The sequence below is a fragment of the Taeniopygia guttata genome, chromosome 17, assembly GCF_048771995.1.
Source record: "Taeniopygia guttata chromosome 17, bTaeGut7.mat, whole genome shotgun sequence".
NCBI classification, from domain to species: domain Eukaryota; kingdom Metazoa; phylum Chordata; class Aves; order Passeriformes; family Estrildidae; genus Taeniopygia; species Taeniopygia guttata.
This window is the reverse complement of record NC_133042.1, coordinates 7866377-7892547: the sequence shown is the minus strand read 5'-3', so window position 1 is coordinate 7892547 and position 26171 is coordinate 7866377. Positions and strand designations below refer to the sequence as shown.

General features: G+C 51.1%; 1 protein-coding gene across 7 annotated transcripts in view; it reads left to right on the top strand.

Moving 5' to 3' along the window:
- VAV2 (vav guanine nucleotide exchange factor 2) overlaps positions 1-24460 on the top strand; it is a 116203-nt gene extending 91743 nt beyond the window's left edge. The window contains exons 6-30 of one of the 7 annotated variants that reach the window (XM_012578325.5): positions 531-545; positions 1191-1289; positions 2629-2697; positions 3258-3358; positions 5921-6020; positions 7247-7342; positions 7944-8012; positions 10243-10329; positions 11185-11270; positions 11521-11653; positions 12253-12267; positions 13090-13199; positions 13767-13868; positions 13986-14074; positions 14751-14767; positions 15105-15126; positions 16311-16438; positions 16622-16696; positions 17229-17281; positions 17943-18059; positions 18176-18263; positions 18352-18475; positions 19288-19374; positions 21283-21437; positions 22038-24460. In XM_012578325.5, coding sequence (XP_012433779.3) covers positions 531-545; positions 1191-1289; positions 2629-2697; positions 3258-3358; positions 5921-6020; positions 7247-7342; positions 7944-8012; positions 10243-10329; positions 11185-11270; positions 11521-11653; positions 12253-12267; positions 13090-13199; positions 13767-13868; positions 13986-14074; positions 14751-14767; positions 15105-15126; positions 16311-16438; positions 16622-16696; positions 17229-17281; positions 17943-18059; positions 18176-18263; positions 18352-18475; positions 19288-19374; positions 21283-21437; positions 22038-22085 — 2085 coding nt within the window. In that variant the 3' untranslated portion in view covers positions 22086-24460. Of the gene's footprint in view, positions 1-530; positions 546-1190; positions 1290-2628; positions 2698-3257; positions 3359-5920; positions 6021-7246; positions 7343-7943; positions 8013-10242; positions 10330-11184; positions 11271-11520; positions 11654-12252; positions 12268-13089; positions 13200-13766; positions 13869-13985; positions 14075-14750; positions 14768-15104; positions 15127-16310; positions 16439-16621; positions 16697-17228; positions 17282-17942; positions 18060-18175; positions 18264-18351; positions 18476-19287; positions 19375-21282; positions 21438-22037 lie in introns of those variants that run through there. The other 6 variants (XM_030286364.4, XM_012578327.5, XM_012578329.5 and 3 more) reach the window with 6 other exon arrangements.
- Positions 24461-26171: the final 1711 nt, after the last annotated feature.

The window sequence follows — 26171 nt, the reverse complement described above, 5'->3', positions numbered from 1 at the left end:
CCATGGATGTGCTCTGGTTCCTCAAAGATAATAAACTAATAATAAACCCCTCATTCCATCCCTTCACACCTTGGCTGCAGCTGCAGGAGCTCCCTGCACACCAAAACCCCCTCTGGATCAGGAGCTGGGCCCAAAATATTCCCACTGATCCTGCCAAAGGCTTTGGATCTGAAGGCAGCACAGCTCATTGGCCTCCACCAGTTGCAAAATCCACTTGGCCCAAGAACTGCCCCAGGGGAAGGTTTTGGTAGGAATTTCTTGCATAATGGGAAAAATGGGGGAAAGCTCCAGCAGCCAGGTAATAAGGAATAAAGTCAGTGGAATTGGCAATTTTTCACTGTCCCCTCCACATTATTTTATATTTTCTGCTGAGTAGTGTTGGAGTTGAGAGCTGTGACTCCCTTTCCCTTCCCTGAGGAAAAAGAGTCTATTTTTAATATATCTGCCCCAAAATTGAACTTTTTGGGTAACATTTGTTGCAACAGCAAGTGTGTGATGCTAATGGCTTCTTGTATTTCTGCATGCTCCAGATTAGATACATGCAGGTAAGAGGAATTGATTAAAATCTGGGGTTTCATCCCGCTGTGAGTTCTGAGGGGTGGACAGAGGGGCTCTGTTCCTGTGCATGATCCATGAAACCCCATCACTGAACTCCCTCCCAAATTCAGATTCATCCCCACCAAGTGCAGCAGCTCCCAACACGAGGTCCCAGCTTTACAGAGCAAAAATTACTCCAGGAGTTGGGGCTTTGGGAAAAGCACATTTTATCTGATTTGACCTAAAATCGGCAGAATTGGCAACCCTGGCCAGGTATTTGTGTAAATCTGATGTATCATTTGTGACCCATGTAGTATCTGTTGTGAGTTTCATCTTAAGCAATAAAAATAAAATTTAAAAAGGGAAAAAATCAGCCTTTATCTCTTATTATTCTTCTTTAGCTGATAGTCTTTGGTGATGTGGCTGTAATAAATGCCAAAAATGCAGTGTTTTCCATGTTGAAACATATTTAATAACATGGCCAAGGTTCCTCCATATATTTTTTGGATAAAAATAGTTCCCTTTAGCATAAACCATTAGTGGTTCTCCCCTGACTTTCCCAACTTGTTCTTGGTTGCTGTAACTGGAACCCCACCAGGTTGCTGGACCACCTTTAGGACCATCTGACCATGCCTTGTTTTTCCTTTCCCTAGAAAATGGGAATGACAGAAGATGACAAAAGGAATTGCTGTTTGCTAGAAATCCAAGAAACTGAGGCCAAATACTACAAAACACTTGAAGATATAGAAAAGGTGAGAACTGAGCCCTGTTTTCCACAGCAGCCCAGGATCCCACAGGAATTGTGCTGGGTTGGTTCTTGCTGCCAGAGCTGGAAGATGTGAGGGGCAGGATGGGGAAAAATAGGAGAGGAGGGGGATCCACAAAACTCTGACAAGCACCAGTGCAGAGCCAAAACCAGCATCTTTTTTGTGAACCAGGCTGAAAAGGCTCCTGCTGTGTCCCCCCTCTCCTGGGGTGAGAATCTCCTACTCCTGACTCAGCCAGGATGGGTTTGCTGATAAGAGCCCTGTTTGCAGATATCTCTTATCACTCTGATTGCCACGGAATAATTCCTTTATTCTGAGTGCTGAAGCTGTGCTGACTTGCCATTGAGGCTAATTGGATTAAAAGGAACTGTTCTGCTGCCTAAATTTGCGGGGGTTTTAATTGGTTTTGATGAATTATTGTGGCTCCTTTCTTTTAAAAACAAATATAAGGGAACACCTCAGCGAGCAGTGGAGTCGTGGATGGAGCCTCGAGGAGGTTCCTGCTCCCAGGAAAGCAGCAGGAAGGAAGAACAATAATGAAAATCAAGCTGCCATTTCTAATCACCCTGATGCTTTTGTTTCCTCCCCTTTTGCCATTCTTTCCCTCTCTCTGCTGAAGAAGCTGTGAGCAAAACTGGAAAAATAGAAAAAAATGTTACCCATTTTCCAGGAAAATGTCCCAATAGATTTGTCATTTATGTTTCCAAGGAACCCTTGTTCCTTGGAAACAGCCACAGCCCTCTGGTTCAGGAGAAAGGAAGAGTTAAATTATTGCTTTCTTATCAATTAAAGCTTGCAAAGGCTTTGCAGGTCCTGGTGGTGCTAAGGGTGGAAGTTCCCCTTTTGGGTGTGTTGTATTTTGGGTTTTTTGCAGTCCCAAGTCACGCAGATGTTCCTATTAATATGTATTTGTTCAGAAAGGCATTGCCCATGTAATCACATCATCGCTGCCTTCTCAAGGGCAGAATTCCAGGGAGATCAAAGAGCTGGGGAGATGCTTCAGTGCAGCCAAGGACTGCGGGAGCTGAGTGCATTTCACCCCCCTGCTGCAGCTTTAGCAGGGGAGGGGGCTGTGGGCACCCATGGGTGGGGGTCTGGCACCTTCCCATCCCTGGAAGTGCTGTGGGAGCTCAGGGATGATGCACTCCTGGGAATTCCTGCCTGCCACTGCCATCCCTGTCATGCTCTGCCTTTGCAAGTGCTTCAGCTCATTAAAACCTGCCCAGGTGAGCTCAGCTGGTGAAGAAGAAATTAAAAATCCCTTGCACAACCTCGTTCCCTCCTCTGCAGTACCTCAATCCCTTTTTCCATTTCCCTCTTGCAGAACTATATGAACCCCCTGAGGCTGGTACTGACTCCCCAAGACATGGAAGCTATTTTTATCAATTTGGAGGTAACATCGTGGGCATTGTGCCTTAAATCTTTGTTCTCTTCACAGCAGCTCAGCCCTCTCCCTGCTTAGGAGGAGGTTTTCTGATTTCCTGATAGATTTGTGCATTCACTTGGAGAACTCCAGCCTTTTGTGTGCTGTGGAGCTTAAACTGGTTTAGGAGACATTATTTACCACTCAGTTTTAGAGGTGGGGAATGTATGAACTCTAGGAAAGAAAACAATTCTGTCTGGTGGGTGTTTCAGGGTTGGGGCTCTGCATTTTTAGCTGATTTGGGCAGAGGGTGATGAAGGGTTTTATTTCTCTGGTTTGCACAGGGTTTAGGTCAAAACCTGGCATCTCCTCCACCCCATCTCCTCCTCCCTCCCCACCCTGGGGCATTTCTCACTGCTGGAATTGCACCCCTGTCCTCCAGCCCAGGCAGGGCTGCGTCCCACTAGAACAACTTTCTCTACAAACCCCTGAAAGAGGGAAAACCCTGCCTGATGAAGGAGTAAATGTGCATTTCTGGTTGCCCACATGCTTTGGATGTGTTTAAAGTGTTGACTGTTGCTTGGTTTTAGGACCTAATTAAAGTGCACTTCAGTTTCCTGAGAGCCATCGATGTCTCAATGATGTCTGGAGGAAGCAGCCTGGCAAAAGTGTTCCTGGAGTTCAAAGAGAGGTAAAGGAATTCTGGGCTTCAGTTTTAACAGATTTGGGTTATTTCTGGAGATTTAAACAGAGTTCTTGTTACTTTCTGCCTTCTCACTCTCTACTACTGCCTGAAAGGAGGTTGGAGCTTTTTCTCAAGTAACAACAGGACAAGAGGAAATGGCCTGAGCTTCCACCAGGGGAGGTTTTGAATAGATATTAGTGAAAATTCCTTCACTGGGAGGGTTGTCAAGCACTGGAACAGGCTGCCCAGGGAAGTGGTGAGGTCACAATCCCTGGAAGTGTCCAAAAATTGTGGTGCTTAAGGCCATGGTTTAGTGGCAGTGCTGAGTTAATGGTTGGACTCAGAGGTCTTTTTCCACCTTAATAATTCTCTGATTCCAGAGATGCCTTTCACAGCAGCCCAGCTTTGCATCCTCCACAGCAAAATGCTCTGAGGCAGCTGAAACATCACTGAGTGCTGACATTAAGCAGCCAAATCCAGCTACAGCTGCCAGGTCACCCAGGGCAGAGGTTGGGACGTGTCCCCTGGGAGCCACCAAGCTCCCTTGGATCCCTGTTCCTGCAAGCCCCTGGCTGCTGCTGGATTTTTCTTGAGCTCAGCATCCTGTAGGAGACTGAATATCCAACGTGTTTGTGGGGACACATCTGAGGGGATGGAGATGAGCTGGAATGGAGTAAAACCTCAGTGGCCTTCAGGGGTTTTGTGTGGTCTCTGCAAGCAGCAGAGGGCTGTGATGTGGTGGGGTGACTCCCGTGCAGGGGAGACTCGGCCCTGCTTTGATCAAAGTGGTTCCTCACTCTCCAAGAATCTCATATTTGGCACAGAGCTCATCCTGCACCTCCTGCACGAAGAATAAATGTAAAAGTTTCTTTCACAAACAGAATCAATCCTGAGTTTTGGCAGCTGCAAGCTGGAGCACCCCAACACACAGAGATAAGGTTGATAAAAGCCTTTAATATCCTTAATACTAATCAAAGGGTGATTCATTGTGGAATGGTGCCAGGCTGTTATTTCACTGTGATTAAACCAGTGTCTAGACACAGAAATGCCATTCAGAAGTCAATAACTCCAGAAATACCATCTGCATTAATAACACACCGTGAGGTCACATCTTCCAGCATTCATGGGGCCTCTGGTTATAAAGGGTATTTTTTTTCAGGGTTAAATTACAAAAATATTCCAAAGAAGAATGCAAATAATTTCAAAATACTCATGAGACTCACTTAGGTGATTTTGATCTCCTCATTCCTGGCTCAGCCCTGTGCATGCCAGTGCCATCCCTGGGGCAGAGCTGTGGACACAGGGAGCAGGGAGGGGACACAGGAGGAGGTGTGGAGGTGACACTGCTGCCCTGGGAGGTGCTGTGGCTGTGCAGGAGCACGAGGCTGGGTTTTGAGCCATTAAATCAATATTTTCTCCTATTAACATGCTGGTGGGAGCTGGCAGAGTGCTTGGAGCTGGTGATTCTCATTCCATGCAGATGGGTGAACCAACTGAGCCCCTTCCTAAGGGAGCTTTCAAACAACTTCCTGAAGGACCTGAAAGCCTTGGAGAGATGTGAGGGAAGGAGCCAAAGCAGCTGTGAGGTGGTGATGGTGGATCTGAAACTCTCTTCAGTCCATGGGCATTTTTGGGGACATCAGTGCTGTGGGAAACTGTTTTGCCTTGGAGAAGTCCCTAAAATCAGATTGTTGGTGATGAAGAGTTTGGAGCAACCCTGGAGGGGTGGCTTCATGTGGTGGAAAAGTCTCTCCTCCAAGCCGTGCTTCCAGAGAAAGGCTCAGCAGTCTCTTGTTCGGTCTCATGGTTATTTATTGCAAGTTATCTAAAAGATTTTCTTCTGGGGCTGCTGTGGTTTGCTCACAGCTCAGGCAGAGGCACACACACACCCTGACATCCTCTCTGACTCCCGACTGCTTCTTCTCTCCCCCTCTGCCCAGGGCTGCTGCTGGCTTTTATATGTACATTATGTGATAAATGTTTACAGTTTTTCCCCAATACCTATTACCTATATTAAATGGTGCTTTTCTATTCTAAACCAATCTGTGAGTGCCAACATCACCAAGAACATGAAGGTAAGGAAGAAGAAAAAGGAGGAACAGGACAGGCCTAGATCCCTCCATCTTAAAACCTCTGACCCCCATGTACAAAACCAAAACCCCCTGTACAGCACTCAAAAATTCTTCCCTCTACTTTGTGACTACTTCTACTATAATATCTAAACTTTTGTGGCTTCTTGTTCTTCCTGCAAGGTTGGTAAATCATTCCATGGTTCAAACTCAAAATCACAGCTGTTTCCAGCTGCCTGCCAGGGTCTCAAATGCTTCTGACCAGGGCCTGGAACCTCCAAAAATGTCTGAGGGACATTTTGAGTTCCAACAGGAGAGGTGGCAATTTCATTCTCCAATCCACTGTCACTTTTGGAACTCTATATATTGCGAGGTCAGAAATAAACTTGGCTCTTTTTCTCTCTTGAACTCACCAAGCTTCTGTGTACTCATTTCGTGTCCAACAGCGACATATAACTGCCAGCATTTCCAGTTAAACCTGGGATTTTCCTCTCTGCAGGCTGCTGATTTATGGCAAGTACTGCAGCCACATGGAATATGCCCAGAACACCCTGAACCACCTCCTCGCCAGCCGGGAGGACGTCCGGCAGAAGGTGGAGGTGAGCGGGCAGGGGGCTGAGTGCTGCCCCCACCCCTTGTCCCAGCTTTGGGAAGGACTTGCTGGAGCTGAGGGTGGTGTCTGGGGAATGTTTGATTTGTCAGAAGAGAAGAAAGGTGTCAGAGTTGTGTCTGTGCTGCCACACAGGGAGCAAAGTTGGGGTTTGCCCTGTCCTGATCCCTCGTTTTTCCCTTATCCCTTCACCAGCCCTGTGTTCTGTCCTTCCTCCCCGAGTTTATCCAAGTTAAAACAAACCAGTGACTTTATTTGAGTGGGACTGGCTGTGGGACAAGTTCTTTGAGTTGTCCAGGCCCTGAGCATCCCCAAAGCAGGAGCCACGTGGTTTTCCAAAGCCACCAACAGCATTGGGGACAGTCAGAGGCAAACCCAAATCGCCAGGGAAACACCAGAATTCCTGCCCTGGCCTCCTCAGTGTGAACAGGGGCTGATCCAGATATTAAGGGAATCAAAGGAGCCCCAGAAGGGATGCATTGTTTGAGCTGCTGTTTGTACCCAGCTCTAATCCCTGCTCTGCTCTTGATGCTAATCAGAATTTGCCAGGCTGTCTGTACACGTTACCTCACCTTCCACAAATGCACTTTGATTCCCTGTGTGAGCCCAATTCAGGGCTAAAACTGCAGTTAGGAATTGTTCAAAATGTGCACTCTGTGTCTCACATCAGGGCTGCTCCCTGCCTTTGTGTCTCTCCCTCCCTCCTGGCAGCTCTGTCAGGTCACACAGAGGGGCTGAAAATGGGTCTGGGCAAAGGTAAAGGTGGCAAAACTTCCTGGAACCACAATTAGCTCATCTTAATGACTTCATGCTCATCAGGGACTCAGGAGCCACGGGCTGCACGCTCAGTGCCAGCCCCTCACAGATCAGCTGCATTGCCTTGGCCCAGTGAGGAGCTGGCTGAGGCAAATGGGTTTCATTTGACATTTCCCCAGGTCTGAGGGCATTCTGCACTGCCCTAATGAGCAGCATTCATTAGGCTGGAGTGGCTCATTTGCATGGCAGTGGCTGGAATTTAGGGTCCAGCCCCTGGGATTAATCCCTTGATAACCTCTGTGGTGGGAGCCCAGCCCTGGCTGGGTGGCTGCAAGGACCACAGTCTGTGGGCATCCAAACTGAGTTTACAGGAGCCAAACAAACATTCTCAAGACTTTGGAGACTTCTTTTAGGTGGGAAGCTGTTGTTTTCTCACTGCTGATTTATTGATCTGCCTAGGAATGCACGCTAAAGGTCCAGGATGGGAAATTCAAATTGCAAGATCTGCTGGTGGTTCCAATGCAAAGAGTTTTGAAGTATCATCTCCTATTAAAAGTAAGTTTTTCAGCACTGGCACTTCTCTGTCTGCTCTGCAGCATCTTTCACCTCTGTCAGTGGAGGGTGAATCATTGCCAAATGCAGAGCAAGGGTTGGGATTTTTATTCCCCTTCCAATAAAATAATTACTAGAGCTACTTAACACGACATAATATTTGTGCTGTTTCCTAAAGTACGGTGACCCAGGGTAATTCTGCACTTGGTAGCCATGAAAGGCACTTAAATGAATATAAAATAAGCTTGCATATAATCTGATTATGTGTGAAATTCCTCCAGTCAACTCCATGGAACAGATCTCTCAAGCACCAGCCTTTGGTTTGTTCCCGTCCTGCAGCCACAACTGCCTGCTTGGGCATCTCTGCATCCCTGCTACCTTCCTGGCGTGCCTGCTGTCACCCAGGCATCCCTGCTGCCACCCTGGCATCCCTGCCAGCTTCCTGGCATCCCTCCAGTCGCCCTTGGAATGCCTGCAGCCACCCTGACATCCCTGCCACCACCCTGCCAAGCACTCAGGCAGACCCTGTCCGGTGCAAGCAGGGTCTGGGCATCTTTCCTGGCACATCCAACCTCTTTATTTTTACTCATTCCTACTTCTTCAGGAGCTGCTCAGCCATTCCTCAGACCGGCCAGAGAAGCAGCAGCTGAAGGAGGCTCTGGAGGCAATGCAGGTACAGGAGTGGGGAGTGGGGAGGGGGCTGTGCTGGCTTTGGGGTGCAGCAGAGCTCAGGATCCTGGATGGATTTTCCATCCAAATTTTTGCTCCGTGGAACAAAAATTTGGATGGAAAGTCTATCCAGGAACAGCTCGAAGGAAGGCAAGGTCCACTCCTTTTGGTCACACCTGTGTCTGTCTATTGTCACTTGGTGTGGTGGCCTCACAGCAGCCCCCTGGTCACCGCTGTCCCCTCTGGGGCAGAGGGGGGAGCTGGGGTTTGTTGACAAGTTGTGACTTTTCCTTGATTGCTGTTGTGTGTGCAGAGGCTGTGCCAGATCCGGCTTTTGTTCTGCTGGGAGGGATTTGGAGGAGCTCCAGAGGTATCAGCACACCAGGGAGGGAGTATGGCAGCGTGTGTGGAGCGCTCCCTGTGTGCTCTTAGCCAGGTGCTGGCTGGGAATCCTTTAATCACCTTTTTTTTTAATTTTTATTTTGTTAAAGGGAAGATGTGTTTTCAATAATTGGTGGCTTTTGGCATCAGCTGTTTGCTTTGCTTAGAGCCTTTTTTTCAGCTTTTAGCTGGAGCCCCCAAAATCTCGGAAAAAACCATCAGCAACAAAAAATCAAATTGTAAAATCATCCAAATGTTCTCTGACTCGGTTATGTCTCCCCACACACACATTCACACCAGATCCATTGTCAGCAGAAGCTGACTGGAGGATGCTCATTAACTGATTAACTCCAGGTTTTTCCTCTGGAGAGCACCTCAGGATTCATCCCTGTGCTCGTGGTCACTTTGTTTTCCACCCCTGGGCTGCAGCTTTTGTAACGTGGCTGCATTTCCTGGCCCTTACATAAGCTGGGTGACCTTTGCAGCCATCACCCTGCCAGCCCAGGGATGCAGAGCTGCTCTCTGAGCAGCGGAGGTGCTTTGAAGGACGTTGCATTCCCAGCCTGCTGCTGTGGCCTCAGATGAACGCTGGACCCGGTGGTGACAGCAGTTCAGCCCCACTCCTGGCCTCATCACCCAGCACCACTGCTGAAAAATAAATGTCTGTTTGCTCTGGCTCTGCTGCAGATTCAGCGTTTGTTGCAGGAAGATGTTGATAACCATCAGGGTGGTTTCTCTCTTCTCCTCCCCATCGCCAGGAGAGTGTGGGAGCAGTTCCGACCACGCTGGGCTCAGGGGGCTTTGGGAGCCATTCAGCAGGGTTTTAATTGATCTGTAAACCAAGGCTTAACTTCCAAGGGATGTCTTTCATCACAAGTCCAGCCTTTCTGTCTGCTGTGCTGGCAGGCAGCAGACATTGCTGCTGTCTGGGGTGAGAGCAGTGCAGGGGGGTGGATGGAGTGACATTCCCAAAGGGATTCAGCTCCCTTTGCTTTTGCTTGAGTAGTTGGTTTTGCAAGGCAAGGGCAGGATTTACACCAAAAAAATAATTTGTGGTGAGGTTTCTTTGGTGCAGGTACCAACCCTCTGCCTGAGAATGCAGGACTGAGTTCCCAGTGGTGGGGGGGGAAAGGCAGATCCCAGTGAAATCCCACAGCCAACATTTGCACGTTGTTCTTTCAAGCCCTGCTTGATCCTGGGAGTGTGTTTCCCTGGGAGTGTGTTTCCCTGGGATTGTGTTTCCCTGGGAATGTGTTTCCTTGGGATTGTGTTTCCCTGCTTCAGAAGGCTTTTGCTTGTGTCATTTCTCATCACCATCCCTGCCAGCCCTGGCTTGGTGATGTTACAAGTATTGTCACGTAGATCTGTGATTATGGGATGTGATTAACCCTCCTTGTGTTGGGGAGCTGAGCAAGGTCTGACCCGGGGGGGATGTCTTAAAAAATCCCCTGTTCAGATTTAATCCAAGTTGACAAGAGCTGTTGTTGAGGTCAAGGAGGGAGCAGATAAGAAACAAACAGGCACAGCAAATCCGCTCTGAAAGGTGCAAGAAGTTGTTCCAGCAGAAGGGATGGCTCCTTCTCTTTAGTGGATGAAAATTTGGGGTTTGTGCTGCCATGGATTTGTGCATTGCCATGGATTCATGCATTGCCATCTTCTGGGAAATGGAAAACATTGCAGCACCTGCCTGGCTCTGGGAGCAGCAGCAGTGGAGTCCTGCTCAGACTCCTGAGGGATTCTGAGGGAGCTGAAGGAGCTCCTGAGGAAACCAGGCTCATGTTTGTTCTCCTGGGTAAGGTACTGCTGAAGTAAAAATCACTGCTCACCCTTTTTTTTTTTTTTTTTCCCTTAAGGACTTGGCCATGTACATCAATGAAGTCAAGAGAGACAAAGAAACTTTGAAGAAAATAAGTGAATTTCAGAGCTCTATAGAAAACTTGGTAAGTTGGAAAATCCACTTGTACCCAGTCTAATTTGATTATTATTAATTTATTTGGTGTTTTTTTTTTTTTTTTCGGGCAATTATTACTTATTCTGTTGTGCTGAAAGATGCCCATGTGTTCAGAGTCTCTCATGATTTGCTGATGGCCCAGAGGTGGATGCTCCATCACAAAACTGCTTTGGCTGGGATGGAGGGTGGCTTCTCGTGCTGGTGGTACACTAAAAATGCTTCTTCAGCTTTTTCTCACATTATTAGTGTAGGGAGGACGCAGAAGTTCCTCAAGGTGCCTCAGTGGCTTCTATTTAAAAAGAGGTTTTCTTTTGATTTTAAAAGGACAGAGGTTAACTGAAAGGGGAGAAGGGCTCATGTAAAAAGGCACTGAATCCCCAAAAATTCCAACCAGGTATTTTAAGGAGAACTCACCCTCCAAACCCCAGAGGTGTCTAACACTGGGTCCTGCTGCTGTGCGTCAGCAGACCTGGAGGGATGCTGGGTTTGAGGCCTTTAAGCCTTGGCTTCATTTGGAAATGATGAACTTCTAATGGATGGCTATTTAACAGAGACAAACCCCTTAATTCTTGGGAAAACCTCTGAGAAACAGCCTATTGCAGGTGGGGAGGGGTTTGCAAAGATGCTTTGAGTGCTGGGCCTTGCCTGGGGTGCCAGTGCTGGAGCTCTGGGGCTCCCCTGGAGCATCCTCCCTCCCCTTGCTGAGGGTGGTGCTGCTCCCAGGAGATTTGGGAGCCTCAAGGCAGGGCTGGGGGGTGAAATCCAGACAGCTGTGGGTTCCCACCTGCCCAAAGCACCGTGCCAGGCCTGGCTGTGGGTCCGAGCCCTGCTTTGCTTCCTGCAGCAGGTGAAGCTGGAGGAGTTTGGGAGGCCGAAGATCGACGGGGAGCTCAAGGTGCGCTCCATAGTGAACCACACCAAGCAGGACAGGTGAGTGGCAGCACCGTGTCCCCAAACTCAACGTGCCCTCATCTAACAATTCCCCTTGAGCTCTTTAATTACTTTAATTACTGCCTGGAATTCCACTGCCATAACCCAGCATCAATGTGAAATCACAGCAGGGCACGAGCACTGAACATTGAGCTGGGGAGCTCCTCAGAGTTTTCCAAATCTTTCCCCTTGGATTTTTTTAATGATGTGTTTGACTGGGTTTCTTTGTTTATTTGCTTGCCTTGGGCAGGTATTTATTTTTATTTGATAAAGTGGTGATCGTCTGCAAGAGGAAAGGGTACAATTATGAGCTGAAAGAAATTATTGAGCTTCTCTTCCACAAGATGACTGATGACCCCATGAATAACAAGGACATTAAAAAGGTAGGTGAACCAAGGATTAGCTCTGGAGAGCATTTTGGAGCTGTTTCAGGGTAGTATGTTCCTATTAGCCTTTTAAAATAGGAAAAGAAGATGGAAAATAAATGCTCAGCTTTCAAGACAGCCTTAAATAGCATTGGGAGATGTTTATTAATGTGGGGCTGGGCTGGATCCTTGACCTGTGTCCTGGCAGAACAGCCCTGAGGAGGCTGGGGTGGTCGGAGGTAGGAGGGAGGAAGCTGCTCTCTGCTTTCTGGCCCAGTGTTGGGGAACAAACATCAGATGGGCAGGAGAGGAGGGAGGGAAGGTGCAGGATGTTCTTTCTCCTACAAGCTGCAGGGTGGAGGAGCCTGGAAAGGCAGCTTTGCACACCAGGCTGCCAAAATTGGCACTCGAAGCGCTGAAGGAACATCATTTTCCTGTGGCTTGATGCTCACTCTGCAGCCATGGAGGAAAAACCTCCCAGCTCTTGCTTTAGCTCAATCCACCCCCATGGGATAAGGGACACTGGGGTGAGAGCAGCCCAGAACTGCTGAGGGGAATGCTGCTGGCTTTGTGTTTTAATGAAATCTCTTTCCACTTTGCTCTCCTACGCTTTCTAGTCCCATGGAAAGATGGTAAGCAGAGCACCCCTTTGGCTGTCGTGTGTCTGTGTGCAGTGTGCTGACGAGACAGGCTGAGCATATGTGCAGTGGGCAGGTCAGATGTTCCTCCTGGGCTGGCACAGGCTGTCAGGCACAGACAGGATGGCTGGGGAGGATCCAGTGGAGCAGAAGAAGCTCGGTTCTCTCATCTGCCACCATGAAATCCTGTTTGGTCCAAGTGCACAGCGCCGAGGCGGTTCAGGCATCATTAACTGGGATGTGTTAGAGAAACAGGAGCTCTCCTTCCTCCTGCCCTGCTGTCCCTGCCTGTCACAGGCACATTCTTCTCTCTCTCAGGATTTTTTCATAGAGCAGCACGGAGAGAAGAAAGATAAAACAATTTCTATTTCTGCTCCTTGTTTTTCCCATGTGGAATGTGTTTGGAGAATTGTTTACCTGGGGTGTTGCTGGGTTGGATTCTGGTGAGGATTGTTTGGGCCTGATGGCCAATCCAACCTACCTGGGGCTGGACTCTCAAGAAGAAAATCACAAATTGTTAGTTAGATATAGTAGTTAGAAAAAGTAGGTATGTAGTTTTAGTATCTTCCTTTATATAGTATATTAATGTATTATAGTATAGTTATAATAAAAAAATCATTCAACCTTCTGAGCTGGGGTCAGTCACTAGCATTTCTTCTCACCAGGTTCACCTGCATTTACAATTCCTGGCCATGGCTCAGCAAGGGGGCAGGGACAGTGGCTGAGGTGTGAGTGGAAGTGTGCTGTGTTCTGCTGGGACATCAGCCCTCTGTCAGCTCTCTGTCAGCTCTCTGTCAGCTCTCTTCTCTCTTGCAGTGGTCATATGGCTTCTACCTGATCCACCTCCAGGGCAAGCAGGGCTTCCAGTTCTTCTGCAAGACAGAGGAGATGAAGAGGAAGTGGATGGAGCAGTTTGAGATGGCCATGTGAGCATGAGTGGCTGCTCTAGCCCTGGCTGCAGCTGCCAGGGGTGGGGGGAAAGTGTCTGGGGCCATCAGGTCACTGCAGAGCAGCTCTGACAGCAAAAGCTGTGCTGGGGAAGCTCATGTGGATGCTGGACAAGTCCCTGTGCAGAGGGAGCTTGGAGCTGTTCTCTGAGCATCCCCACCAAAGCATCTCTGAAACGGGATTTTATCTCTGAAACTGAGATAATTGGGATATTGGGAATTAGGAATCCAACCCAAAGCTTTCTGTGAGTCTCTGGAAGGACACCTCACCCTGGTGCTGGGCCATGGGGGAGCACCAGGCTGGAGCAGGAGCTGGTGGTGCTGCAGGACCTGGTCCTGAGCAGAGCAGGGTGGTGCTGATGATTGACTCAGGCCAAATCCACGACTCTTGTCCCATGGGAAGGTAATGGGCAAAATCCTCTCTCCACAACCAAGCCCTGGTCTCCTTTCACTCTGGATTTGGTGTCTGTGAGGTGTCCAAGCTCTGACTGAAATGCCAGCAGCCCCGTGGGGACAGGCTGATAACCCCCAGGTCCTTTCCCTCAGGTCCAACATCAAGCCAGAGAAGGCCAATGCAAATCACCACAACTTCCAGATGTACACATTTGAAAAGACAACCAACTGCAAAGCCTGCAGGATGTTCCTGAGGTGAGCAGCAACCTTCCTGCTGTTCTGCAGCAAAAGAAAGAAAAATCTCAAAGCTGAGGTTGGATTTTCTGACTTTTCTTCTTTTTTTTTCTTCTTTTTTTATTTTTTGTGGCACAGAGGAACCTTTTACCAGGGCTATCTTTGCCCCAAATGTGGAGCAGGTGCTCACAAGGAGTGCTTAGAGATCATTCCCCCCTGCAAGATGGGTGAGTGATTTGATGAGCAGCTCGTTGCTGCACGTGAATGATCTGAGAAATTCACTTTATAAAGCACTGATGTTTGTTAATGCATAAAAAAAATGCAAGCATGCTCCCAGCCCACCTGCCAGGGCTGTAATTCACATTGGCTGGTGGTTTGAAATACAAACAAAGCAGCCAAAATTCTCCAAAACAAAGAGCTGCATCCCATGGATGGCAGGGAATCACAGCAGCTCTGTGCAAGGGGTGACATCTCCAGCTCTTGTGGGTGGGCATTGAAAAGAGATTATCAATTATTCATCACTTGACAGTGAAAGCAGGAGGGTCTGCAGCAGGGAGAACATTTCTGATGAGGAGAGACCCCAAATGTCCCAAAGTACAGCAAAAATTTGTGTCCTTGGTCTAAACTGGGCAAAGCTGGGACTCACCTGTGCTCAACCAGGGCACACAGCCCTGGTGATGCTCCAGGGGAGGGTCACAGGGTGGCTTTGGAAAGATTTTGGGTGAGGAGTGGAGGGAGGGAGGGATGAAATTGCAGAACTTTGTGGCCCTGTGTGGCTGCAGTCCCTGCTTTGGGCTTCCTGCTTCAGCTTCACACCCTGGTGATACTCAGAGCATCAGGAGAACCAGAAAATGGGGCTTGCTGCCTGTTAAATTAACCCCTTACCCACCATTTCTCTTGCAGGTTCTTCAGCAGAGCAGGTAGGTGGTTTGGCCTTTTCCTCACCCCCTGTGTCCTTGTCCAGTCTGGGATGGGCAGCTCATGGCAAGAGCCAGCACTGGCCTCAGAGGGGTCCCAGCAACCCTGGGGGACAGGACTGGGGACCAGTGGCCTCCTCCCAGCCTAGAACTGGCCAGTTTAAGCAGCACCAGAACCCTCAGGAGGTGCCAGCACCCAGCTGGGCTGAGCACCATGGGCTGGGGGGTACCAGGGAGGTGTGGGGAGAGGTTTTCTTATCCCAGTGGCGTCAGGTGGGTGCTCGTGGGGAGAGCTGAGGCTGATGTGTCCTCACTGAGCCTTTTTCCTCTTTCTTTGCAGGATTCACTGGGTGCAGGACCTGGTAAGGGCATTGCTGTGGGACAGAGGGCAGGGACAGGCTGCAGGAATCCCCAGCACTGGAGGGAGGGGGAGGCTCCTTCCAAAGGCAGGAAAGAGCTTTAGTGCCTGCAGAAGGGTCCTGTGCACCCTCATGGCCTCATGGGGTCACATTCACTGGGGTCTCTGCTGCCCCATAATTTCTTTGGGTGCCCCTGGCCAGCCCTGCTGGGCCAGTAAAGCTTCTGCCCATCACACCAGTGACCAAGGAGAGCCTGGCACGACATCCTCGTGCCAAATCAACCTTCAGGGCAGAGCAGGCATGCTCTAACAGGGAAATGTGTTGCTGGTGGGGGAGCATCTTCCTGCTGGCATGTCCAGTGTGCTCTGATGGGCCATCAGTCACAAAGCTTGCTGCAATAACTTTTATCTTCCTGTGTTTAAAACTGGCCTGGACAGAGCTCTGGGCCTGCCCTGCCCCTGCTGTGGCTCAAAGGAGAAGAACAATTTGTTTTTGTGCTATTTCTGATGGAAGGAAAGCCAAGCCTGGCAAAAAGAAACCTGAATCAAATTTGTGGTTAGAAAAAAAGAAAAAACAACAAAACAAGCACAGAGTGCTCTTGCTGGGAGGGGAGAGGCAGAGGTGGGGAGGCATTTTGAGGATAAACACTGTGGGTTTGGTGCAGTGGGGGAAGTTTATTTAATGTGCAGTTGTTGGCGAGACAAGTGGACTTTGACTGGGAGCTCCAGGGGCGTTTTGAGTCCCAGGTCCAGCTGATACTCAGTGGTAGCTGAGTGTTCACTGGTCCCTTTTGCAATTGTGGGGTCACTGCTGAGCCTGGCAGGGCTTGCTGCTGGCCAGGCATTGCCTGGCAAGAGCTCCTCTCCTTGATTTCCCTCTTCCCTCCTGGATTTGAGCTCCTTGGTGAGGCCCAGATCCAAGTGCAGGGCTGGGAGCTGGAGCTTCAGCTTGGCTGGGTCCTTCCTGGGTTTATTTTTGCTCAGGGAACTCAATCATGCATGTAACTGCAGGGGCCAAGAACATTCACTGTGGACACCATTCCTTTGTGCTTTCATGTTTCCTGCCCCTAAATCCTGCCTGCTGTGCCCTGTCAGGGGATGAGGAGAACAGGCTTCAGGAGGGGTGGTTTTATTTGGGTTTTTTTTCAGCTGGGACAAGGTTGTGAAACTGTTTTGCTTCTCTGCCAGGTCCTAAAATGGTGGCTGTGCAGAATTACCATGGGAACCCAGCCCCTCCTGGGAAGCCTGTGCTGACATTTCAAATTGGGGACGTGATGGAGCTGCTGAGGGGGGACCCCGACTCGCCGTGGTGGGAGGTGAGGGTGATTCCCCTTGGGAAACTCCTAAACCAATGACTTCTGTATTATCTCTTTGATTTGTGGGCTTTCCCTGTGCAGGGATGTGCTGGGGGGTGGGATTTGGGTCTGTCCCCAGCCCTGCACGGTGCCACCAGTGCTCCCAGTGCTCGCCCCAGTCTGATGCCCAGCTTGGCTTTGCAGGGGAGGCTGCTGCAGACGAAGAAGTCGGGTTATTTCCCCAGCTCCTCAGTGAAACCCTGCCCCGTGGATGCCAGGGTAAGTGCCAGAGAGGAGATGGAGCTGGGACTGCCAACTGCTGGGGTTGTCCCTGTCACTTTTCCCAGCTTCTCCCTGCACCTTCAGCAAAGCCTCTGCCTCACAGGGGATCCCTCATGCCATGGTGCAGGTACAGGGCAGGGCAGTCCCATCCCTGTTCCCAAGGCTGGGATTGGCATCATCAGATCCAGCTCTGTTCCTTCTCTGACTCAGGAGCAGAGTGCTGGAGATCAAGCCCAGCACAGGAAAACTGCAATTGGTTTATTTTAATTGCCTTTAGCTGCTTACTGTAATGTTGTCAGCTGCTTCCCAATTAAAAACCACTCAGGTAAATGAACAAACACAGCCTGCTGGTCCCATCTGGGAGCTGAGAGGGAAATGCTCAGCTACAACACTGCCCTCCTCTGCCCAAGCCCAGGATCCGGGGATGGCTTGGCAGAGGGAAGCCTCCCGTGGAGAGGAGCATCCCACACGTGCTCCACAGCCCGAGGAGCTGCTGGCTCCTCACTAATGAGCAATTCTCAATTTGCAGCCCCCCAACAGCCGGCCGCCCTCGCGGGAGATCGACTACACAGCGTACCCGTGGTGAGTGGGCAGAAAACAAACCAGCCTGGCCTTTTGGGTGCTGCTTGCTCAGGAATCCACTCCAGGAAGGAATTCCAAATGCAGACCAGCAGTGCTCTGCATCCTGCTTTCTCTGTGGCCGTGGAGCAGCTGCCACGGGGGTGTTTGGGTGGTGTTGAAAGCCCTGGCAGCAGCTGAGGGGATTTCTTCACTGATGGAGAGGGACAGAGGTAAAAAAAGAGATGCTGGTTTCTCTTCCCCATTTTCTGTGCCCAGAAGATGATTGTGGGAGGAAGGAGGCAACTCCTGCCTTGGCTTGCCTGCTGCTCCTTCTCTCCAGCTCCAGCCAGGTTTATGAATTCACGGATATAAATTATCCCTGCTCTCCAGCTCTTGCTGAGGCCTCATTAACCTGGAGACTGATTCCCAATTAGTGGGTTTTTCCAGGTGTCAGGTACTTCACAGGGAAGAGGCCACTCTCTGTGTGCTTCAGTGGCTCAGCAGCTTCTTGGGTATCTCAGGGCACTTCCCTTCCTGCTCAGGACATTTCCGATGTTTCTCCACCTGCCTTCCATCCTCCGTGCCTTTAAAAAAAGATGTCTCTTTTTATCCAGAACGTGCCTGTTCAAAGATACAAGTTCATTTTAACGAATTAAATGAACTAATTAACCTCTGGGCTCAGGTTTGCAGGGAATATGGAGAGGCATCAGACAGACAACCTGCTCAAGTCTCACGTCAGCGGCACCTACCTGATCCGGGAGCGGCCGGCTGAGGCCGAGCGCTTTGCCATCAGTATTAAGTGAGTAATTCCCCATTTAGCAACTGAATAATTCAATATTTCCCACTCACAGAGGACCAGCCAGGGCTGGAGCATGTGGCTGTGCATTTTTTGAGTGCTTCTGCTGTTGTTGGCAGGTTCAACGAGGAGGTGAAGCACATCAAGGTGGTGGAGAAGGACAACTGGATTCACATCACAGAAGCCAAGAAATTCGAAAGCTTGCTGGTGGGTTTTTGTTCTCCCTTGTAGCACTGTCTCTGCAAGTCATGCAGGGGGTGGCAGAGACAGCCAAGTGTCTCTCCTTCCTTCCCAGGAGCTGGTTGAGTACTACCAGAGCCACTCACTGAAGGAGAGCTTCAAGCAGCTGGACACAACTCTGAAATACCCCTACAAATCCCGGGAGCGCTCTACCTCCAGGACCTTCACCCGCTCCCCAGGTAAACCCAGCTTGGCTCTGTGGAAAACCTGCCCCTTCCAGCCAGCTGAAGGAATTTACAGCTTCACTGTAGGGTTTGAGTTGCTCAGTTTGCAGATGAGTCCTTCTGGTGGCATTTTCAGGATGGGTCTCACCAGAGGTGGTGGGATCAGGGAGGGTCTGGCCGAGCTGGGGCTCTCTGGCACTGCTGCTCTCTGAAGGGACAGTTTCTGCTGGGACAGGCTGGTTCCCCTCCTCTGGTTTTTCACCCTGTGGATGGTCACTTTGTGGGATTTAACCTGCCTTTCCCACCCACGTGAGATTTTTGATGGATCCAGTTCCAGGGTGGTGGTTTGAATCCCTGTGGGACTCCTTTAATGGAGGTGATGGGTGAAAGGGTAAGTCTGTGTCTAAAAGGAAAAGGAAACATCAAAATAAATGGGAAGAAAAAAGTGCAATAATGTAAGGTGTTGTTTTGTCCAAAAGCCTGAGTGCACAACTAACTGCTTTATGGGGAAAAATAACTTTTAAATATTTTTCTCCATGGTATATTTAGAAAAGAATACAAAGGAAGATAGGTTTTAAAAGTTGGTTAAATACCTTTTTGCATTAAATACAACCCTAGGATGAATTTTGAACCCCCAATAGCCGTGGGGCTGTGGCCACACCTTTTCTCAGCTGTCCCAGCTCAGAGCGCCTGCACAAGACCCTTTGCATGCTTTGCCCTGTATCCCTCCATCAGCTTTTAAAGCATTGTGCCTTATAATATTTTATTTTAATTTCCTTTTTAATGTGTGTTCTGCCTCTTTCTGTTTCTCTCTAACCTCTTTGCAGCCTCCTGCGCTTCCTACAACTTTTCTTTTCTCAGTCCTCAGGGCCTCAACTTTTCTTCTCAGAGCTCCTCCAGTCCCTTCTGGTCAGGTACCAGTGCCTCTCCCTGCTGGAGAGACCTGCCACCATCCCCAGCTTGAAAGCCATCACCAGTGGGACCTGTGGGGTCCCCCCTGTCCCCCCATCCCCACAGGCAGTTCAGGGGGTCCCCAGTGCTGCCCTGGGAAATCAGTTAATTAGGTTAATTAACCGTGGCTTAGTTGGCAGCAAAATGCACTCCCCCACCACCTCCCCAAAATCAAGGCAGGGAGGAGATGGGTTTGTTGCTGTTGGAGAAAAGGGGCTCAAATTAACCCAAAAAAGTGGATGTAGCACTTTGGGATCTCATGATGTACTTCAAGCTCGACCTGCCTGTCCCGTGTGTCTCACCCAACGAGCATCAGCATCTCACCCTGTCCCAGTCTGACCCTCCTTGTCCTGCAGGAGGACATCCCAGTGTCCTGCAGGGTTTGAGCTCTGCTGTCTGAGGCTGCTCAGGAGCCCCTTGCTGAGGGGACAGGGACACACCTGTGCTGTCAGGTGTTTTTTGGGGCTCTGTGTCCCTGCAGAGAGTGCAGTGGTGCCTTTCCAGGCTGGTGTCGCCCTCCCTCTTGATGGGATCAGAGCAAAATCCTGCCAGATTTTCTTCCCATTGGAGTTTTTATCTTTCAGTCTCTCCTTTAGGCTGGAGAGAGAAAATCACCAGCAAAGCAAAGCCACACGTGCCTTCCTTGGTGCTGTAGTTGGGAAGAACGCTGAAATTTTCAAGCACAAATCTGGGATTTTGAGATTCTCTTGACTGCATAGAAGCTATTGCAAGAAGGGATCTGTGTAGCAAGGGGCTCTGAGCAAGCTCCTGATGAAAGAGCTCAAAGCTGCCATGATTTCTGTCCATCCTCCAGCCTGGCTGCCTGGCCAGGATGGACAAACCCTCCAGTGATTGCACATTGTGTGTCCAACACCATCGCCATCCTCATCTCCTTCCACCCCAAGAGCTGAAAACCTGGGCAAAGCTTTCCCTCAAACTTTGTTCAACCTTGGTTTGTACACTTTTATAGTTGGAATTAACCCTTGGAAATCCTGGGAGAAAGAGGGGAATGAAGCGCAGCATCCCCTCAGGGTGATTATTTATTTTTTGTGAGCTTCAGAGGACTTGCATTTTTCTCCTCTTCTGCCCATCCCATCCCTCCAGTGTGGTTCTCCAGCCTTTTTCCCTGTGCCCAAACCTTGGGGCAGGAATGCTGGGTGCTGCCCCTGCCTTCCCCCTCCTTGTGCTTCCCCTGAGCATCCCCTGCCTGAAGTGACGGAGATCCCTGGGGCTGGGGCTGTGCTGGTGGAGGTCAGCTCCTCATCCCAAGGTGCTGGTCAGTGTTAGGGTTTGGCACCATTTGGTCTCTAATGGGACCAAGTTCCCAAGGTTTCCCCCTGGCAGGGACAGGAGCAGGGAGGTTCCAGGTCAGGAGCTGGTTCCCCCTCATGGCAAAGCACACTCAACAGCTCTAGGAGAACCCATTCCCTGTAATTCTGGTTCTGAAGTAGCTTAAATCCAAGCTGATTTACAAAGTGGCTCCATCAGGTGCTGAGTGGCAGCTCCACAAGGCAATCCACTGTCCCAATCTGACACTGGGAGCTGAACAGGATTTCCCCATGATTTCTCTGTTAATGGTTGTGTATTCCTATGAAATCCTTCCTTTTACCACCCCCACCAAGCCCCCTGACCAGCAGAGATGATCTTCCCAAGCCCACAGAGCCCTTCAAAGCCAGCAGGAACCCACTTTAACCCCAACCACTCCACCCGTGCGGGGCTGAGCGGCTCAGGCGACGCCGCTCCTCCGTCCCAGCGGCTCCAGCTCTCGGTGCCCCGGTGGAAAACCCAGGTTGAACCTCTGCAAGCTTTCCCCAGGCTTCAGCCAGCGTGGTGGGGCTGCTCCTGAGCTGCTGTGCTTTGTCCCCTGGCAGTGTTCACCCCCCGGGTCATAGGCACGGCCGTGGCACGGTACAACTTCGCGGCGCGGGACATGCGGGAGCTGTCGCTGCGGGAGGGGGACGTGGTGAAGATCTACAGCAGGATTGGAGGGGACCAGGGATGGTGGAAGGGGGAGACCAACGGAAGGGTGAGTGCAGCCTCCCGTTCCTGCAGTGGGATGTCCTCCCTGCTGTCAGGATGGCAAAGGGGAAGGGGTGTGTCCCGTGTCCTCCCGCTCTTTGCTGGGTTTTGGGTGGGCTGTCACCTCTTGAGAGCCACCTCTGCGTGGCCGTTTGGTGCTTTGTGGCAGTGGCAGTGACACCCAGGGCTCACAGCTGGATGGGAGGGTCTGATCTTGCCTAAAGCTGCCCGTGGGGGATGTGTGCAGGCCCTGCAGGGGGAAGGCTCAGCAGCCTGGGGGAACCAGGTGGCTTGACCTGGTACCCCGCAGATTTTGTAGACGGATTCTTCCTGCCTGATGCCTTGCAGGCAGTGTGTCCAAGGTGATGTACTCCATCCCAAATTGGGGTATTGGCACATCCAGCACTGAGAACAGCACTTAATAATCCCAGTGACAGGACAGGAGCTCCCTCATAAAATCACAGAGCTGGAAGGGCCCCGCAAGGATCATGGTGTCCAACACCCCCACCCTGTCCCCGAGTTCTCCAAATCCTTGAAATCCAGCAGGTTTTGTGCTGTTCCCCTCGAGCTTCCCAGCCCCCAGCTCACCTGTCCTGTCCCCCCACAGGTGGGCTGGTTTCCCTCGACCTACGTGGAGGAGGAAGGGGTGCAGTGACCACGGCCGTGGCCGCTGGAAGTCGTCGAGCGCCCGGAGCCGGCAGCCGCAGCCCGAGCACAGCGTCCCCGTGCTGGACACCTCCCAGGACTGCCCCTGCAGCCCCTCACGACCCCCCCTCCGTGCAGGCTGCCCCGGCCTCGCCCCCGTTCCGTGTACAGAAGATTGATGGGCTGTGGGACGGCGCTGCCGGAGCGGCTCTCCCCGATGGACAGAGCTCAGAGACTCTGGGGTGCCCAGCAGGGCGTGGGCACTGCACCCCTCTTGTGTCAGGGGGTTTTAAAAGCCACCATGGGGATGGTGGAGAGAGGGTGAGGCTGAAGGTTTTGTGCCTGGGTGAGAATTTGGGGCTTCCAGGGGATGGAGCCCCAAGGAGACAATGCAGAGCCCCTGCCACAGCACTCAGGTGGTTCCCCAGGTCAGGATTTTGGGAATGGCCCTGGCAGCCATGGGCAGCACTGTGCCATGGTCGGGGTGAGGGGCAGGGTGGGGACACCTGGCCCGGGAGGAGGAGAGGGCTGTGACCATTTTGACCCTCAGGTGTAGGCTGGAAGTGGACCTTCAGCTCAGGCAGGAGGGGGAAGAGCCATTTTGGCACCCCCAAGCCCATTTTCTTTACAGTCACCTCAGTCCCACCAGCCTTGCTGCTGGCAGGGGCGTCCCAGGGAGCAGCAGACTGGTCCCACTGGTGAGCAGGAGGTCTCAGTGAGATGTTCTCCACACAAGGGTTTCAGAGGCCGCCAAGGCACCAGGTACATGCAGAGGATGAGTCCCTGGACCTGTCCTCCCCAAGCCAGGCTGATTTTCCTTGCCGCTGTGATAAATCCCACCTCATGAGCTCAGGGTGAACCCACCTGAATAAGGGCTACGGGATCAAGTCCTGAATCCTGTCCCTGAGCTGTGAAAGCATCTCCTCCTCCCAGCTGTGTGCACTTTTGGGGGCTGGCAGTGTTTCCCCCCAGCTCTTCCTCCCACAGGCTGTTCTGCTGCTGCTGTCAAGTAAAGGTCCGTGTGTTGTGACATTCCCACTGTGTCCTGAGCACCCTCTGTCCTCCCCAAAGTGCAGATACAAACAAAATACACGTGTGGGAATGTGACAGGGAGCAGCTTCCCTGTATCTGAGCCCCAGGAGCTGCCTCTCTCAAGACATGGCATTTTGAGCTGGTGCTTCCGTGCCCTGATGTTGTTCCCCTGGGATTTGGGGTGGTCCTGGTGTGGGATCCTGCTGCCAGTCTGGGAGCTGCTGGTGTTGGCTGGGTGAGCAGTGCTGCTGCCCTCAGTCTGCAAACAGAGCAGCAGAACCCTGCTTGGGGTAAGAAAGGAGGAATTTGGATCTGTCAAGGGTGGGGAAATGATGCTGACTTGGGAATCACACCCTGCTGCTCAGTGCCAAGCCCAGAGCTTGCTTTGCTCCCTGTTCCTCCTGCAGCTCTGGGAGTTTCCCCACTCGTGGGAGGTAGGTGCAGCAGGGTCTGGCCAGGGCAGACAGAGGTGACAGGGACACGGGGGGCTCAGGACATTCCCAAGGTACTGTTTGGTGCTAACCCCTCCCAGCCAGCCCCTCTGTGCTCAGTTGGAGGGGAGCAGCCAGCAGGGAGCTGACAATTCCCTGCTCCTGTGCAGAGCAGAGGGTGCCATTCCCTTTGTGGAGGCTGTGCTGGAGCTGAGGGGGCATTTTGGGTGGGTGGGACACACAAACTCCTGATGCCTCCTGTTCTTCCTCACATCCTAAAGCCTTACAGCCCCTCCTGTTTAACCTGGCCAATTTTGTAAGGTGGCAAGGGCATCACCTTGGGAGAGCACAGCCCTGTCACAGGGACCAGGGCACTTGTGTCCCTTACACCCCAAAGGGACCCCCACCCTCTGCCTGCCCTGCCAAACCCCCTCCCCCAGAGAGCTCTCCCTCTTGTGTTTACTGGTGTAAGAAACTTGTTAAAAAGAGATTGTTCTGTTTGTAAGTAATTATTCAGCCACTTGCCACAAATATATCTGTGAATAAGAAAGGGAAATGTTTTTTTTTTTTTTTTATGATGGCGAGAAAATTGTATGTATTATTTGAGGTCGTCGCAGATCATTTGGAATTGCAATGGAATAAGTTGGAAAATAATATGTAAATTCCTTGGGTTTTTCCTTTGCACTGCACTAACTGGGGTAGGGTGGAGGGGGTTTAAAGATCAAACTGTTTGTTTATTGGAATAGTTTATAGCTGGGAATTTGGAAATCATTTGGAATAGCTTGTAATGCTGGAATAGAAACTTTAGCTGCTACTTAGAAACCCTTTTGCATGTGGTTTTTCCAGGCCTTTTTAAGTTACAATTCATCAAAGTAAATTCCCCAACGGAAAAAGAAAAAAAAATAAAGTGTAATTTTGATGATAGGGTTTTTTTGTTTTTCCCAGCCATGGTTTTTAATGTGCCAGGGATGTCAGGATCGTGTCAGGGTTGTTGTCACTTGGCTGCACTGGGGCTCAGGGCTGGCTTGGCCCATCCAGGGAAGGTGGGTACTCCCAGGGATGGATCATTCCTGATTCCTGGCGTGAACAGTAAGTGCTTTTACCCCTCCAGAATTTGGAGTAGATCCCTCCTGTGGTGCCTGTCAGGCTCCTCCTCATTCCTGGAGCAGCTGCCACTCGTGCAGTTGTCCCATGCAGGAGCTTTCCTGTGACTCCTCTCTTTTTCTGAGCTGAACCCCTGCAGGGTGAAGGAAAAAGGCTGATTTTCCATGGCTTTTAGTCACTCCTGGATATCCTATTCCAGCATCCCACCAGGCAGCAGCGTGTTCCAGAGCAATAAATATAAAACTTGCTTATAAAAACCTGAGGTGTACAAGAGGCCTCACCTTGAGCAGGGATGTGATGTCCCCGTGAGCTGCTATGTCATTTCATTAAGAACATTCATTTTTTTCCACCCTTGGAGTCCCCAGTGCTTCACTTTTCCTGGGGTCAGCTGGAAGGGGTTGTAGCAGTCCGCAGAGGAGTTTTACTCAGAGAATCAGGACTCTACATTTTGGATGCTGGCTTGGGAAGGTGCTGCCCAGCCAGGCATTAAGCCTTGGCCCAGGTGCTGACCCTGCCTGGGATAAGCTCTTTTCTCATGGCTGTTTGGTCTAAGGGCATCTTTCCAAAGGTGAAATACCAACTTTAGGTGCCTGGACCCTTCTCTGCTGGTGCTGAGCCTCAGCCTGGCCCTGGGTGGGTGCAGTGGCACAGCTGAGCTGCCAAATGCAGCACTGGAGCCTGTAGCCAAGAGCTGGGCACTGCAAAAACCTGTTCCAATTTTGGGCTGCCAAATGCAGCACTGGAACCTGCAGCCAAGAGCTGGGCACTGCAAAACCCTGTTCCCGTCCTGTCCTGCCTCTGGGGACATCCCTGGGGACACGGAGCCCTTGGGGGTGGCTGGAGGTGGCAGGTGGGTGCCTCCACAGCGGCTTTGCTCAGCTTTGTGCCAAAATCTTCTCCTGGGGGTTGCTCCAGCGCAGGGTCTGACAGCTCAGGAATAAACGGGGCATTGATCCAGCGTGCCCAGCCAGGGCCAGGTGCAGTAACCAGAGCAGGAGCAGCGTTCCAGGGGCATTAACAGCAGGGTAAATTCCAGCCAGCACAGCTGGTTCCAGCCCTGCACAGCCCCTGGCCTGTCCCAGGAGAGGGGGGACACACCAGGCACGGGGATTTATTTATTATTCTGATTTTTCCCCCAGCAAGAGCAGCTGCTGACGAAACGCCCCCATGAGCAGACACGTTGTGGGGGTGGCTGTGTTTGCTGGCTGCTCCTGCTCCTGTCACAGGGTGACAGCCACCTGCCCTGGGCCTGGGACAGCCCCTCCAGCCCCCATGGCCACCAACCAGAGCGTGGCCACCTCCTCCTGCCACCCTGGGGGTGAGCTCACCCAGCCTGGGGCATCCCAAAAGCAGCTCCCAAACTGCTGTGCCACCAGGGCGGGGAAACTGAGGCAGGGGGTGGCCAAGGGGAGAGCTCAGAACTCTGCCCAGCAGGACTCTGTGGGATCTGGGGGGTTTTGGTTCAGGGTCAGGTGCTGGTGGTGCTTCCCAAGCCCTAACTGGGGTTGTGGGGCAGAGCTGAGCCCACA